At 41.0% G+C, this 16805-nt stretch overlaps 4 protein-coding genes across 4 annotated transcripts; 3 read left to right on the top strand and 1 right to left on the bottom strand.

Moving 5' to 3' along the window:
• Positions 1-127: 127 nt before the first annotated feature.
• On the top strand, positions 128-2020 carry EAF01_005143 (uncharacterized protein; the record flags this gene model as incomplete). The annotated part of the gene is made up of 3 exons (XM_038913398.1): positions 128-506; positions 567-822; positions 1189-2020. 3 exons carry the CDS (start codon positions 128-130, stop codon positions 2018-2020), a joined length of 1467 nt encoding a protein of 488 aa, XP_038771484.1.
• A 1211-nt stretch (positions 2021-3231) lies between these two features.
• Positions 3232-4917, top strand: EAF01_005142 (uncharacterized protein; the record flags this gene model as incomplete). The annotated part of the gene is made up of 2 exons (XM_038913397.1): positions 3232-4399; positions 4448-4917. 2 exons carry the CDS (start codon positions 3232-3234, stop codon positions 4915-4917), a joined length of 1638 nt encoding a protein of 545 aa, XP_038771483.1.
• Positions 4918-5923: 1006 nt separating this feature from the next.
• EAF01_005141 (uncharacterized protein) lies at positions 5924-6941 on the top strand (the record flags this gene model as incomplete). The annotated part of the gene is made up of 2 exons (XM_038913396.1): positions 5924-6223; positions 6282-6941. 2 exons carry the CDS (start codon positions 5924-5926, stop codon positions 6939-6941), a joined length of 960 nt encoding a protein of 319 aa, XP_038771482.1.
• Positions 6942-9867: 2926 nt separating this feature from the next.
• EAF01_005140 (uncharacterized protein) lies at positions 9868-11274 on the bottom strand (the record flags this gene model as incomplete). Its single annotated transcript, XM_038913395.1, has 3 exons — positions 9868-10663; positions 10842-11041; positions 11104-11274. 3 exons carry the CDS (start codon positions 11272-11274, stop codon positions 9868-9870), a joined length of 1167 nt encoding a protein of 388 aa, XP_038771481.1.
• Between the last annotated feature and the right edge of the window lie 5531 nt (positions 11275-16805).

Raw genomic sequence — 16805 nt, 5'->3', positions numbered from 1 at the left:
ATTGCTACATCCCACCGAGATTGTTTCTGTCGGATCTGTACTTCAACCATTCTTATCCCTATTCTTTGTTTGTCTATTAGAAAGGGATACTCATCTACGGTTTGAAGCACCACTGTTCAACGAAAAAATGACACAAGAACCAGTCACCGAAGTGTCTCAAATGGACGAAAAACACTCCGCTACAGAGACCAGCCATGTGTTGGCACTTTCTCGTCCCTCTCGATTCGATCAAAAGCTCGCTTTGAAACTTGATCTTTACCTTCTAACACCCATGCTCTTCTTGAACTTCCTGTCTCTCATGGGCCGAACAAATATCGGTGCCGCCATGGTACAAGGCTTGCCAAAAGACTTGAAGATGGATGCCATGAAAGTCTTCATCTCAGTTACTATTCCCTTGGTACCACTGATCCTGTTCGAGGTTCCCAGTAATCTCCTCATGCGCTTTTTGGAGAGGAAATACAACTTCTCATACATGAGATATCTATCTCTTATGACTGCTCTTCTAGGTACGTCTATCTCCATAGTCTTTACCATTCTTTGTATTGAAATCTAATCGGAACCAACAGGTCTCGTCACTCTGGGCCAAGGTTTTGACCAAAGCTATTCGGCCTTGCTGGCTACTCGCTTCCTTGTAGGAGTATTCGACTCGGGGCTCATCCCCGGATGTATCTTCGTCTGTGCTTTATACTACCCTTTAATGCATCTGCAATGGAGAGTTAGCATGCTTATGGTTGCAAATATCGGTTCGAATGTTGTGGGAAATATCTTAGCTTTTGGTATTGCTCATATCAACAGCTCAAATGGGTATAAGGGATGGCGATGGTAAGTCAAACTATTTCTTAACTGTCCGGACGGTGAATGTTCGAAGGCAGCACAATCTTTGAGAGAGATGTAATATCTGGATGCAATATATGGTTCAAAGATAACATAATGTTTGAAGACAGTACAACATCTGAAAGCAATAATATGTTCAAAGACAATGTAATGTTTGAAGGCAGTACAGCGTCTTAAAGCCATACAATGTCTGAAGACAATATAATACTTCAGGGCAGCACAATCTTCAAAGTGGATTCAGATATTGAAAGCCGTTTGTTGTCGGACTGTAGCCTGAACTGCTGGATCTTCCGCATCTGTGTTGATATGAAAACATAAAAAGACTGGAGAATAAAAATTAACCTCTGATCCTAGGGTCTTCATTGTCGAGGGATGTCTCACCCTAGCCATCAGTTTCGCATGTCTCTTTTGCAACATCAGCCGGCCCGAAACAGCATCATTCCTCACCGAAGAACAGAAGGGAATCATCGCCACTGAGGTTGAAGCCCGCACAACAACCGTCGGAATCGTCGCAGAATGGAAGATTTTCTTGAGCAATGGTCTCAACTATATCTGGGCCGCATGTTACGTACTCACCTGTTCCACAACCTACTCTGTTGCCATCTTCGCTGCTTCTTTTGTGAAAGCTTTCCATCCTCACTACACCACACCACAAGTCCAGGGTCAAGTCGTTCCTATATTCATCGTATCTGGTATTGCCTGTCTTTTGGGTGCATATGCAGCTGATCGTTTCAACCACCGCGCCGGTTTTGCCATTGCAGGTTACCTTATTACAGCTATTGGTTTCATCATTCTCAGACAGCCAAAGACCCCCGCGCCACATATCTCCATGCTTGGTCTATACTTCGTTAGCATCGGTACCTTTGTATCATTACCTCTCCTATACAGCTTGCCAATGATCAACTCGGCTACACCTTACCAGAGGGCTATTGCAGCAGGGTTCGTTATCGGTATTGGAAACGTCGGTGGATTTGCTAGTTCATGGTTGTTCAGGACTAGTCAAGCACCGCATTATAATGAAGGAATGACTGATTCCCTTATCATGACTCTGGTGGCTCTTGCTTTAATGGCTTTTGCATGGGTATATATCACAATCGCCAACAAAAGGTTGGACAAGAACAGCACCACAGAAGCGGGATCTGTTGATGGCAAAGATGGCTTGGTCGTAAGAAGATACAGAGCATGATATGATTTTTGTATATAAGATACCAGTTTAGCAATTTCTAAGAGTTTTAATCATGTGATGTAGCTGTTCCTTACCAAGGTTTAGTTCGCGCTAAGCCCAGAAGCGAACCTCCCTTGTTTTGTGGAGAACATCAGTCCCAGGATTCTCAGCACGAACTGTGAATATCTCGAGCATGTTTTTTCCAGCAACCAAAACGCGTGCAATCCAATCCCAAACGAAAAGAGTGTGACTCAGTCCAAGTGTTCTCCTTATCTGGAGGAACGGCAAATTGATTTGTCAACTTTCTTGTTGACACCAGCCTCACCAATTCCTATGCGCAATCAATTTCTAAGGCTTCTAGCCCTCAAAGACCCACTATCAGCCCCATATAATGATTTGTTGTCAATTCGGGCCAGCCCGATGTGGGGATCACATGTTCTTCCTTGTTGGTTCTGCCATGTCAGTCCACACCGATTCGTCAGTCTCAACCAATCATGTCTACAGAACGTTGCATTGCTGTCTCCTCTAGATCATGTACAACAGGTTTCCACACTCGCCTCGCTGCACCCACGAGATAGCTTCTCCACTCTCCAGACCGGTTTTTATAATTTCGATCGAATTTGTGAAAATGTGCTTTATCCATAAATCCTAATTTCTCCACTCCACCTAACAGTCATTCTTCATTGCGTTCTCAATTCTTATCTTATCACATTTCACCAAAAACATTCATTACTCGAGGCTGGATTTCCTCGTCAAGACAAACGACATCGAAACTGTTCAGAATTCCGAAAAGACAGCGAAGAAAAGAAGAAAGAATTGGTGCGGTAGAGCTTCCATTAGGCTGGAAGAAGAGAATAATCACCACCTCTTAACAAGCGGGTGAGTCGTGGTGAAGAAGTCGATCAGGAACTGCCGGTCAGGACCTATTCGGAGAAAGAGGACTTGCAGCTGGCCTACGTTTGAATCCGGGCGATAACAGAACATCGGTACAGAAGGGCGAAGTCGAAAACAAAGAGCTGTAAATCAACAATTCAATCGAAATATGGATATTTCCTGACACGGCAGTACCATCTAACGATTATTCGTCGCCTTCTTCTCATGGATCTGGAGATCAACGCCGCTTAAACGGAACCAAAGAACTCAACGTTGTAGATACAAATTTGCTTCACGATACCGACAGGTCTATAGAACTTGACTACTTCAACCCAATCACTGAGCAAGTTTCTGAGAATATGAAAAGCTATTTGAAGCATCTTTTGCCACCTTCAATCCCACCGGCGGGGTCAAAATCCCGATCTCAGTCTCCATCCAGGTCTCGATCTCACGCTTCATCCGAGAAGAAGCCCGAGATTAAATCCAAGCCAAAATCTCGAATGGAGCCTCAATCTTCAGTCCAGAAGGGTAGAGCGTCTTCATCTCGCCCACGTACCTCACGGCCAAAAGTTATCTCAAGTGGTTCTCCCAGCCCTAACCCAACCCTAACATCTGATGAACTCACAGCCCAGAGACTTCAAGCTGAGTGGGACCGTGAGGATAATCTTCTTCAGTTACAGCTAAGATTTGCACGCAATCTGGAGACTCGAAGTCCCTCGCCGTCTCAATTTGAACTCGATAGACTAGAAGCGCAAAGATTGCAGGCTCAAATTGAAGAAGAGCAAGCTGCTTATGACGCAAAACGGGCCGCACGTCTTGAGAGGGAAACGGAAGAAGCTATCAGAATTGCTACCGAGTGGGAGAACGAGGATAGTCATGCTGCCGCTCTGCAACGAGAATGGGAGGAGCAAGAAAGGAGACTTGGTGAGCAGGAGGATCTTGCGAGGATATTGCTTCGAAGGGACGAGGAAAGGGCCGCTTCGCTTGAAAGAGACTTAGTTGCAGCGCAGGCCGCTCAAGCTCAATGGGAACAAGAAGTCCATCAACAAGAGGAGCAGATTAGAAGAGCGTCAGAGGATGAGGATATAAGGGAAAGACAAGCAAGGAGAAGAAGAGAGGCAAGGGAAGCTGCTGAAGCAGAGCGAAAGGCTGAATTAGAGAAAGAGAGGGCGGCTCGCAAGGAGGCTGAAAAGAAAGTGAGACTTGAGACAGAGCGATTGCAACGACAACAAGTTGAGAAGAATGCTAAATTGGATCGAGAGCACCGAGCAAATGAGGAAGCCGCGAAGAAAATCCAATTAGAAGCCCAAAAGAAAGAAAAGTTGCACGTTGCCGATGCTAAGAAAGCGCGTGATTTAGCTGACAAGGAAAAACAACGGGTCGCAGATGCAAAAAAGGCACGCGAGCTTGCTGAAAAGGAGAAGAAGGCAAGACAGGCAGACTGTGTGTCATGTATGGAGGCGGGAGAGAAGGCCAATATGTGTGTACTGTCCTGTAAACACGCTTATTGTGGAGAATGTATCGCGGGTAAGCAGCCAGTTTCAATTTTTCTTGCATGAATGCTAACTCAACCAGGTGCCTTCCAATCTGCTCTTTCATCCAAGACACGATTCAAGTGCTGCAAGGTGAATGTGGTGACCAACCTCGCTTCTCGCTGGCTTGATGCGGCTTTCATCAGCTCCTACAAAATGATGATTCTCGAGCAAACTACCAAGGATCCTCGCTACTGCTCCAGCAAAGAATGTGCTAAATTCATTCCACCAGCCAACATACATGGAACCATTGCAATTTGTCAAGCATGCAAGCAACGTACATGTGCACCTTGCGGTAATGGAGAACATTCCGGAGTTTGTAAAGAGGATAAGGAGGGTTTAGCAGTACAGGCTTTGGCGGAGAAGGAGGGCTGGAGAAATTGTCCAAGGTGTAAATTCGTGATTGAGAAGAATGAGGGTTGTCTGCACATGACTTGCAAATGTCTATTTGAGTGGTGTTGGGAATGTAAGAGAGAGTGGAACGAGTGCAAGAGCACTTGCAAGAGAGAATGACAATGTGGCGAGCTTTTGCGAAGATGAAGAAGCACCAGATTGGTCGACATAGCTAGAGTACTTCTTAAGCAATACATTGTCCCAAGCTCTTAGAGTTCTTTCAAATCAATAACTATTTCCAATAATTGGAATGATAGTCATCTTTGTCTTCGGTATCTAAATAAATGCGCTTATATGGCGGTAGTGACATTCCAGGTGTAAGAGGCGCAGTCTTTCTCTTTTTCCAATTGAGCAATGCTGACGACACGGCAGTTTCACTCGCAAGTTATTTCACCATATCCAGCCATTTATCTGACATGGTTCTCACACATCCAGAATACTGCATTCGTAGAAAGAGATATCGACATCCCGTAAGCCCCGGAAAACTTTGACGCTCGCGTACATTTTCAGGGAGTGGGTGGGGGTGAGGGACAATGGAGAGGAGGTCACTTTGAAACAAAGCATGAAAAAACCTCGGACTACTCTATAGATGTCAAGCTATGCGATGCGGCTGATTATAATTGATGGATCGAAAAAGACCGACAAATAGACCATCATTGCAAAAACGTATCCAAGTCTGAAACAAGTCGAGGAAGTCTTTGTCGAGTATGAACGCACGAGGGCAGAAGTCTCACCGCTTTAGAGACCCTCTCGGTAACGGAAAATCTATTATTCCGGTCGAGGCTTTGTGCAGCTGGATTTGCTTGAAATGTACTGGCTACGACCAATAACTTTCCTATTATTAGACTGGAAAGAACGGAAAGGTTATTATTATGTTGAAAGTTTGTTTTGTTTTGAATTGAAGAACGATTGATGTTATCTTATGAGTAAAAACAAAGTGTTGTATAAATAGTCCATTGAATTAAATACTTCATCCAATTCCATTATTCTTTTCCATATTTTATCAGTGTCATTTGCTTTCTCTTTCCGCATCACACTCATTTACATCCCGCCAAAGACTTTGTTCTCTACAACCAATAAATACACAACAGGACACACCTGGGCGTTCCTCGAATGTGAAGAAAAGATGAGCGGGCTTAGAACGAGTATCTGGGCCCCCGGCAGCTATCGCTCCCCGAGTTACAATGGCTCCAGCTACGAGAATCCCGCGCGAGAGAATGCGTCAGCCTCTACTACCCACTCGCATACTTCGAGAGATATGATCAAGAACCGGGCAATCGAAACGACCCGCGAGATAATTCTACATGGCGAATTAGCAAATGTTGAGCCACGGAAGACTTCTGGTGGGCTGAGTGCCAGTCAATGGGCACCGCGCGATTACCCTGGAAGATCGAAAACAGCAAATCGTCAAGAGGTTTGGACAATGGTGTGTTTCCACACTTGCTTGGAGAAATATGCTCTGCTTACCTTTTAACGCTTTTCAGGTCACGCCAACCTCGCAACATAAGCCGATGGCTCATGCGTATAATAGCTCGAGTCCTGCATACACCTCTCCAGACCTCGGTCTTCCATACGAAGTACAACATTACATTCTTGGTATGATGCAGCGGATCATGGAGGAAGGGTGTTATACCTTTGCATCGCGATGGATTCCCGACGTACTACAAAGAAACAACTGGACGTGCTCGGAAGCGGTTGAACTATCTACATGGAGAACGATCCTTCCGGAGAATGTCCCGCCAGAAGCCATTATCTTGCACGGTAAAACCCTTCACCAATGCCTGGCTAATGCTGTCCGAATACGAAACGCTGCTACCCATCGGCATATCTTTTCGAGTCAGGAATTACGTGGCTTGGCGCAACAAGCCGAAGACCTCATGAGCCTGCTCTCTGACCACTCAAGGCAATTAAAGTTTCATAAGCTGTGGACTGAATTATACGATTGGGAGAAGCTCAGTGTAACCGACATGCAAGCCGCCAGATACAAGATGGAAACGGCACTTCAACAGATCGGGGAACGTCCGATGGAGGACGATATGGATTGGACACCGAATGTAATCTCGTTGGAAAAAGTTCCTGCGGTAGAGATAGGACCGGAAGAGGTCGAGAATCACGAATTTCATGATGCAATGGAGATCGATTGAAGAATATACTCCAAAGGAATCACGAATTGGCGTTGGATTAATCGTAGACTGTATAAATTGGGGGATTATAGCTTCAGGCGTATTTACGGGAGGTGCAACGGGTTAGTAGGATTTCAAATACCCTTTTTGTCGCCTTTTGGCACATCATAAGCGCATTTTTTGAGGCACTTGCGGGCATAGACTTGTTCTAAATTGTTTTTTTAAGCGAAAACATACAAATGAGATCAAATTCCACGCTTTGAATGAGGCATCCTTTGCTATATGAAATGTATGCTAAACCCTTTTGGAACTTAGAACCACTGCCAGACTTAGTCAAAGAGAATGATTATCAGAGGAAGACTCAACACAGGCATATTATACGAGTTTACCAAGAGTATTGAGTTGAAAACTCCAGGTTACGCACGAAAACTGACCTAACTTCAATTCAAATACATCACCGTGCCGCTGGGCCGTACAAGCACTCAAGTCTCTCTGCCAAAAACTTCACCGTCTCGTCTTCTCTGAACTTTGCAGGGTGTCCAATGGTCCTGACTGCAGTCCAAGAGTGAAGAATATCAAACCTCTAAACCAATCAGAACATTCTATCATCTAAAAATTTAATTTGATTGGAATATTGCATTTTTGTCAACTTTCCAACTGCTTTAAGAGACTCAAGGACTTATCTTGTTGAACTACAGTTCAGACTATTGGATACACTGCTCCGAAGGAAATTTGCAAACAACAACGTCCGAAAATAGCCCCTCTTCCCTCAGCTCCAAGTGGCATGCTTACACGATCACCTAATGCACCATGCTATGGTCTCTCTCTCATCTCTCCTATTCCTGCTCAACTTCTTTCGCTGCTAATAGTGCGGCTTCTACGGTAGAGTTTACTCCTTCTCGAGCAGCTAAATACAATACTAGTCTCAAAGCGTATCATGATGTTTGCATGCTCTTGGGTGTTGATCGAATAGTATACGTCTTATAGTTGCTGGAAGTGCCCTTTGGTGTCTCGACTTGGGTTTTTATCAGGTAAAGGAAAAGAGGTGGTTGTTTTAGGCCTTAGATATATCTGATTTGATGGCATTGGGAGAGATTGAGGATAAAGTAGGAGTCAATATATTGGGGAACGACAGTGAGAGTTATGATACTGCTAATATACTTGGTTAGACTGGTGTATGAAGAGACTTTGCTTCTTCGAGGCGGTAAGGAATTTTGAAGAGAAGAACGAAAACGGGACTGGGTAAATTACAAGGAGAGATATATAGATACGGTTAAACACTACATTTCGAGAATGGAATATACACCAACCAGTATAGATTCCATGGTTCAAAAAGATGAATTACAGATTTCTGTTGAAAGCTACAATTACTTCTATTCTTTCGATTGGTCTATGTAGAATTGTCGCTTAGCGAGGTCCAAATTCTTAACAATAGGGGAAAAATGAAGCAATCTTCTCGGTAAGCTTTGAACTGAGAGTCCATTGGAGTAATCGAGTGGATTTCTCGGCTATTTTGATTTCAAGAGTAGTAGATTATGTTTTATGGCTTCCGGAATAGGGGTTGTTAACATAGCATTTTCTTCTAGTTATTAACAGCTGACAATGGTAATTGTTTTGCATAAACAGGCATCTAGTGCTCTCATGTGATAGTCTCTATTTGGTATATGAAAGACTGTCGGTTTAAGATGTGCAACCGAGTTCCTTTTCCGATGGAGGGCGTACAGCTCCGCTCTCTTAGATATCGCGAGCATACTTGTTTCTTGTTCAAATTTGCCGACAGGACCAATCTAAACGCGGTAGGTAATAGCTGCTATTAAAAAATCTTAGACCATGTAGGCTATCGATTTCTTCGGATACCTAACAAGAACCATTTGTCCCAGAATTGAATATATCTCGATACCAAATAGAGGACGACAAGCTAGGTTTGCATGCTTGGGTGTGAAGAAAAAATATTGCTGCCGCTATGATATCGGAAAATCCGGACCCAGGGAAATAAACAACGAGGGATTCTTACCAACACTATAGCTTGTATATACTGGCATAGATAATCGCATTGAGCTCTGGGAGTTCCGACCCTAGAAATCCGTCTACTTTAACATTCTCCTATCCCGAGATTCTTATCTCCAAAAAATTGGAGATATGAGAATATCAACAAGCTAGACGAAATACTATTATCAATCCCTAGCAAATTTATTCCCAGACTTTTCCTAACGTCACTTCTAGCTCTAGCTCTAGTGCCAACTCAGCTGGATATGCTGTATATTTGGTCTCCCGAGGCAGAAGTCTTGGCGGTGGGGTGCATATCTGGCGGGAGGCCAGCGCGGGGTCGTTAGTAGGTTGGTTGGATGGATTGACCTAACTAAGAAATCATTGATGACGCGTGTGAAATGGGCTTACGCTAAATGGATAGGCTAATTGATGGTTTCGGCCCTTGACGGTGGATGAACGGGATTGGGCATTGGGTTAGTGGTCACTAGAACGTCAGTCACACATATTCTGGTGTCTGAGGTTCAGAAATTTACTGCTAGTCAAAGACGAAATCACATAGAGATATAGTAGATCTGAGAAGCACATCAGATTATTCACCAAGGACCCAGGTATTGAGGTAAGACGTTTGTGTCATTTATTATCCATTCATTCCCTTAAATCATTTCATAATCAAATATTTTTAGTATCGAATCCTTTCTATTATTAGTATGTACCCATTATTTCATTTTGTAAATTGATACTTTGTGATGTGATGACTATGCCCCTATTACCGTATCCTGTGCCCGTTCGTATATGTCGTATGTGATGTGATTTGTTGCCCCAAAATGCAGTGAGGGGTGTTTTATTTTCCACTCCGATGTCCCCAGTAATAATCACATATTAAACCCGTCTTAACCATAAAATGTATTATCAAGAATAGAAATTGTCTCGTCATGTGATGTGATGTATCAGGGGAGCTTCACAAAAGAGCAGCAAAGAGACCAATGGCAGCAGCAGCTAAAGAGCCACTTATTTGGTAAGTGTTGGCAGCGCCAGTAAATACAGCGGGGGCAGATGTTGTGCTGGAATAGGTAACATTCGTTGCGGTAGCGGTAGGAGCCTGAATTTGGCCATCACTGATTTGAGAGATGACTGGACCGGCAAGAGAAGTGCTCGTTTCGAGTGTGGCGACACCGGTTGGTGCTTGGATTTGACCATCTGGAATTTGGGAAACCACCGCCGAAGGGACGGCAGCCGCGGATGTTGCACCTTGAATTTGTCCATCTGGAATCTGAGAGATCTGAGCCGAAGGGATGGCAACAGTGGATGTTGCACCTTGAATTTGTCCATCTGGGATCTGAGAGATCTCAGCCGAAGGGATGGCAACAGTGGATGTTGCACCTTGGATTTGTCCATCTGGGATCTGAGAGATCTCAGCCGAAGGGATGGCAACAGAGGTAGCACCTTGGACCTGGCCATCACTAATCTGAGTGATTGGCGCACCGCCAGCAGATGTAGGGGCTTGAATTTGTCCGTCACTAATCTGAGAAATAGGAGCGGCCGAGGTTGCACCTTGTGGTTGCCCATCTGATATTTGAGAAACTGCTGCAGAGGATACAGAAGCGATAGCAGTTGCAATTGCTTGGCCATCAGTCGATTGTCCAACGGCACCAGATCCAGCAGCTGAGCTGCATGCAGTTGTTTGGATCAAAATTTGGGAGCATTGTTCACCCTGCGATTCCGTGTACAAATTATTGAATGTACCTGAGAGGCATCTGTTGGAAGTAGGAAAGTCAGTATTGTCTATTAGAGGAATGTTCGGGAGGAAAACGAGGAATGAACGCTATATTTTAAGGAAAAGGGATTTGTTTGAGGAAGATGGAAAATGGGATTGAGATCCGGGCATAAAATCAGGGGTGAAAGAATTTTGAAATTTGTGAACTGTTTACATACTGGTAGAAAACAGCGGAACCTCCAAGAGTGAGAGAGCCGTTTGAACAAACAGACCAGCCACCGGTATAAATAGCTCCAGTTTGCGGTGGGCCATCGAATTGGAATTGAGTGTTTGACGCAATGTATCCTGTTCTATCCTGCTGGTCTTTGAGAATACCATCGTTGAGTGTGACGGCGAGAGACGATGAGCAGTCGGCACGCTGAGGACGGGTTAGCTAGATCACATCTAACCATCGATTGAAATAAGTAAAGATATGTTTACCTTTTGCTGACGCTTTGCTACACTGCTAACATTTACAGTAGAGATTTGAAAAGCGCCAGAATAGCTAGTTGCACATCCTTCAGGAGCAGATGAGGTTGGGGTGATGAGAGCTGTGACCTGAGCATATGCGATAGATGCTAGACCAGCAACAACAACGAACGTGGTCTTCATATTGAGTTTAATGTAGGAGCGAGGGCGTGTAAACAAGAACGATCAATCCAAAAACGAATGAGGATTTTACAGGAGGATCAATAGAGACCTGAATAAATGGGATGTAACAATGGAAATACGAATGGCAGGATTGTATTGTTTATGTACGAATTCCAATGGCCACTAGCAACTAGTATCCAGATACCTTGATATCTAGTGAAAGCTACAGGTCAGAGACGGCGCGGGGCTAATATCTCCGTGACCTTATTAGAATAGGCAGGAGAATAGCGTTGCCCACTATCCAATGGAATATTGCTCTTCCATGTTGGTTATTGAATCACTTGATACAATGATTGACAATTTAGAAGTGGTTAAATCCGACTCAAGTGTACTTAGGTACCTTCCGAATCGCTGGATCAATGAGGCACAATACATCACTAGTGTAAACATCTGGTAGTGATTGGTAGCCATTAGCGGGGTGTGGTGAATGTGCATATTTTGTGGGAATGCCTGTACAAAGCTAGAGGAAGAGGAGACTTTTCTCCAAGTCAGTACAACCAATGCAGAATGAAGAGGCTCGGAAAGATATGCATGATTTTCGAGTCTTGTGTGCTATAAGTTAAAAGAATGGCAGGACAAGCCTGGGCAGGTTGGAAAGTATGCGAAGTCCCGTATAAGCCCAAAATATGCTTTTCCTATTATAGAATGATCGCCTCAACAACACGAGCATAACTAGTAGAATTAGCATTTCAATTTAGTGTTTTGCGGAGTAATTGAGTTTATACGGCGGTGCTAAGCGGGGTAACATTCGCAATTAGTCTTGGTGATTCAGGGCATTTTACCGGGAGAAATAATGATAGTGCTGTTTGACAAAACTACTTGCTAATAGCGATGTATAAATAGAATGAATTTTGATGATTCTATGATATTGAAAATCGAAGTAGATCTGTATCGTACTATGAAAGGAAGAGGAGGGAGAGATATGGTTGGCAGTGGCTTAGGATAGAGGGGTTCCAGTACCATTGAAAAAAGCCACGAGGTATCGATCATGGAGATGTCACTACATCTGTGCGTAACTTGGTGAATGAAGAGACTTCATCCAGATGATCAAAGTTTATCTCTTTGCCAGCTCATTAGTGAAAGTTAAGGAAATAGGAAGAAAATAGATTATTGTTGTTGTTGTTGTTGAAAAGGGCGCACCAACATGTACATCTTTTTGTTGTTATAACGTGGTTTATTAGTATATATATTATATCAATATATACACCATTATTTTTACATACAAAAAACGGCCGTACATAATTATACACTTTCTTTATTTATTAATATAATTTAATTTTTCTTTATATATATTATATTTACTTATATAAATAATATAAAAATGAATTAAAATAATAAAATCTTATAATAATAAAAAAGTTATTTAAAGAAATAAATTTTTGTAACATAACTTATAGTGAACCAGGTTATATAGGGAACCGAGTCACAAAATTCAATTCTCTTTATATGATCTTGTTCTATGAGCTATATATTCATCCAATTTCAATTCTAAATCATTTGAACTACTTTTGGTTCTTCTTTTTTAATCTCCTCTTCTAATTCTTTAATTGGGATGTTTATGTGGTTATCCTTGTGACTTTTTCTCCTTAGGTTTTTTTCTCCACTTTATATATTATTTTCAATATTTTCTTATTACTAAAGATAAATTGATTTTATAATTTAATTCTTTTACTTTTAATTCTCTTCTTTCGAGTTTCAATTACCTTCTAAACATTAGCAAGTTGTTTTCGAAATAGGGCTATTTTAGCATTTTGAGATTCTACAAGTCTAATCATTCTTTTGACATATCGATGAATTAATGATACAAAAGAATCATTATCTGTTAGAGCTTTATTAAAGGTCTGATTTGTTTACCTTAGCTTTGTTCTATTTGAAGGAGAGCTTTTAAGTATAAATAAATTTAGATTTTGATTGGAGGTTCTTATTTGTGGAGTAGAAGGTTGCTGGAAGGAATTAAATGGTAATAAATCGAATACTTTTTGTGGGGTAAAAGGTATTAAATTAGCTTCTTTTTAGCTAGCTTTAATATTAGAAGAATTCAATGCTTTTTTTTTAATATTTTGAAAGAGTTCTATTTATTCAGCTTTTTGGATTTGTTTTATATTAGTTTGAGAATATTAATCAACCTTTAAAGTATAATATTGTTTCATTAGCTTATATATTATAATATCAAGTGATTAAAGTAAGTAAAAGCAATAAAAAGGTAATATAAGTAAATCGATATTCTTCTCTATATAGAAAGCAATAAAGCTGTTTGTAATATGACTTGAATAACTATTTATGATTAAAAGTCGAGGTCAATTATCTAATACTTTCTTGGATTCTGGTTTGAAAACTTTTTTTAGTTATTCTAATTCATGATTGTTTAAAGTCCATTTATTTATATTAATAAAAAACTATCAGCTTTGAAGTGTATCCTTTGAAATCTATACAGAATTTGTATTCTAAGCCTTGAAAATGACCATAGATAATAAAGCCTTTCCAGTTGTATTAACACATTCAAATACAGTTATCCATTCTTGTTTGTTAGTTATAACTTTCCAATTCGATTTCTGAGTAGAATCGACTATAATACGTATACTTTAAATACTTCTAACTTCAAATCCGATTTCGTTCATATCATATATATTATTTAATTCATACTTTCGTTCAATAAAATGTATATAAAACATATCAAACTAAGCCTGAATATTCTCTAGTATTACCTCTTTAATTTGATTAGACTTTAATTGATATAAGTAGTATATTTTAAATTCTAAATATCGTTTTTGAAATCTATAAATCTATTTGTAGTTTATAAGTGGAATTTCTATTAAGGTAGGAATTCGAGATAATATGATCTGAATATATTGAAAACGAATTTCATTAACCATTTCCTTTATCAATATAAATATAATAGGGAATCTAATAATAATAAGTTGTGAAATTTATTATACAAAAGTATCTTCTTTTACATTTGAAAGAATTTGAATCATTTTGTGGGATTAAATATATAATTTCCTTTTAGCAATCTTAGCTATAAGAATTGATTTAAAAACTTCAAAATACTCTGTAATCTTTTTAATTGATTTAAATTCCTTTAATTGAAATGTAATAATAACATTCTATATTTTCTTTTCAATTTCAAAAAGTGTAAGAGGTGATTCGATATATATAGCAAAATTTGTTAGGTGTTACGATGGTCTGCCACAATAGACGTCACGTGACCCCGACGCTTAGGTAACCGGATCAGAGGGATCATTAGTGATCCAGTTGATCGGATCAGAGGGATCATTTGTGATCCGACTGAGCACAGAGAACGAAGGTCTATATAAAGGAATGGGTTTCATTACAGTGTAGAGCTTCGTGCTCAAGAACAATCATTAGTTTCATTACTATAGTTACGAGAATTGCAACCAGTTACAACCTTATTGAATTCCTACTTGAAGTCTAGTCTAAACCACCTCGAGAGATCTCTAGACACTTCCACGTGACCCTAGAGGCAGCTCCCGTAACATTAGGGTTTGAAGTCAATAATGGGCTAAATATGACCCAGTTCCCCATATAACCTGGTTCACTATAAGTTACGTTAATATAAAATGTAATATTTTTGAGCTATAATTGAGATATTTATATAAAGATTAAATTTTATAAATATTTCATTTTTATTATTTATAAAGAAACTTTTTTAAAGAAAAAATAATGATTAATGATTTAAATAAAAATATTAATAAAAGACTAATTTTGGTGTATTTTGAAGTGGTGCATATATTGATATGGTGTATGTACTGATAAACATGTTAATACGAAGTACAAAAGTTTTTGTTTTAGCGCCTAGGTAAGGTTACGGAGTAACGTGCGCACAATCGTAGGAGGCTAATCAAGGATTAGATAAGCTACTAAATGTCTACTGTGACACTTTACCGTAGAAGAACTGCGAGAGCAGGGTACAATTTATCCTTAGAATCTACAACTACAGAATCGAGAGCAAAGCGCTCATGGAGCGCACCTATATACTAGCTATGTACACGTGATCGTGCACGTGAGCGATCGCAGTTGCGATTGAGGCCGATCCGTGACATCTACCACCTACTCGTACACTGTTGCTACCTGGAATCAAATTCTGCGAGCATCAACAATAAAGTATCGACCTAGGTAGGTACCATGGGCAGGTGTCTAGAGATGATTTCGGTGTTCTCGTATTCTAACATGCCCATTGAAATCACAACATCGACAGATTCGACACCAAGAACAGAACCTTCAAGACGGATTGTCAAGATCCCCAGATTTAGTTCAGCCTCCATGCTCAACAAAATGCTCGGCGAACATGAGGTTGAAAATACCTCAAAGAGTTAATTATATGCACGTCATTATCATCATCATCAAATCCTACTCAAATACGCAGTACGATGGATCACAGCATTCCCCTTATCTTTTCCGCTCTCGGACAATTGATCTTTGAAGACTTGAAAGATCCATCGTCTGTACCTTCACTAATTGCTCAATTTGGTACAGTTTGCATGCTGTTCCAGATACAACGAAACAGTGTCGTAATGAAGTCCTTGTCCATCTCAAGTTGTGGCTGTGAGACAAATCCGACGGCCCTACAAGAACCTAAGATATATCCTCGAATTACATGATACAGATGATCATGTTTCGTTGGCATTGGTGGCTCAACTGCCCATACTATACATACCTGAGCATCAAGCCAACGCCTCTAAATGACCGGTTAATGATTGCAACACAGACAGGCTTCCGGACGCTAATACGGGTTTGTTGCACACAAAACAGAGCAAGACGGGATCAATTAGCAGCCCAAATACATCACAAAGAGGCACAGACGTCGAAGGATCACAATGAGGGGTACATTGCATATTCGATCAAAATTCCTGTTGCTTGTCAAATGATGTCGAGCCCGAAAGCCCAAAGAAGCCGACAAGAGTTAATACACACTGATCGATCTTTTTCGAATTGATTTTCGGGTATTATTTAGCTAACACTTACACACAATCGCAAACCTCTCGACTCGACACCTCAACGTGGCATTCTATAGTCTATTTATCGACACACTCTGGCTCTACCAATGCTATGTTATCTCCGTATTGCGATACCCATCCGCCGACAAATAGAAAGCTTTTCCTAGACGAGTGCAGCTTGGGAAGTATACAAGCGAAAGCAGTTTTGTTTGAAGGGTGTAATTACGTTGCGCGATAACCGACGTGTATCCGGCGGAGGCTTCGAAGCTATAGATCTATGAACAACCTGGCAACATGCACAAATAACTCTACGACTGGACAATAAAATAAAACGAAGGGCACGAAAAATATATCTCTTTCGTTGGATATATGTGTATTCAGATATCTCAGGACTATATACAGTGAAGAAAAATTCCTGATCACAACGAAAAGAAACTGTTTCAGTCCCTCTATGTACAGGCTTGAATGGAACATTGGGAGAATATATTCGGGCGGTCCATTTGAAGTCTATTTCAGTGATATATCTGGTGCTTAGAT

The sequence above is a fragment of the Botrytis porri genome, assembly GCF_014898465.1.
Source record: "Botrytis porri strain MUCL 3234 chromosome Unknown BPOR_006, whole genome shotgun sequence".
Lineage (NCBI taxonomy): Eukaryota > Fungi > Ascomycota > Leotiomycetes > Helotiales > Sclerotiniaceae > Botrytis > Botrytis porri.
Note: the sequence above shows the minus strand (reverse complement) of the source record. Positions and strands in the feature narration are given on the sequence as shown.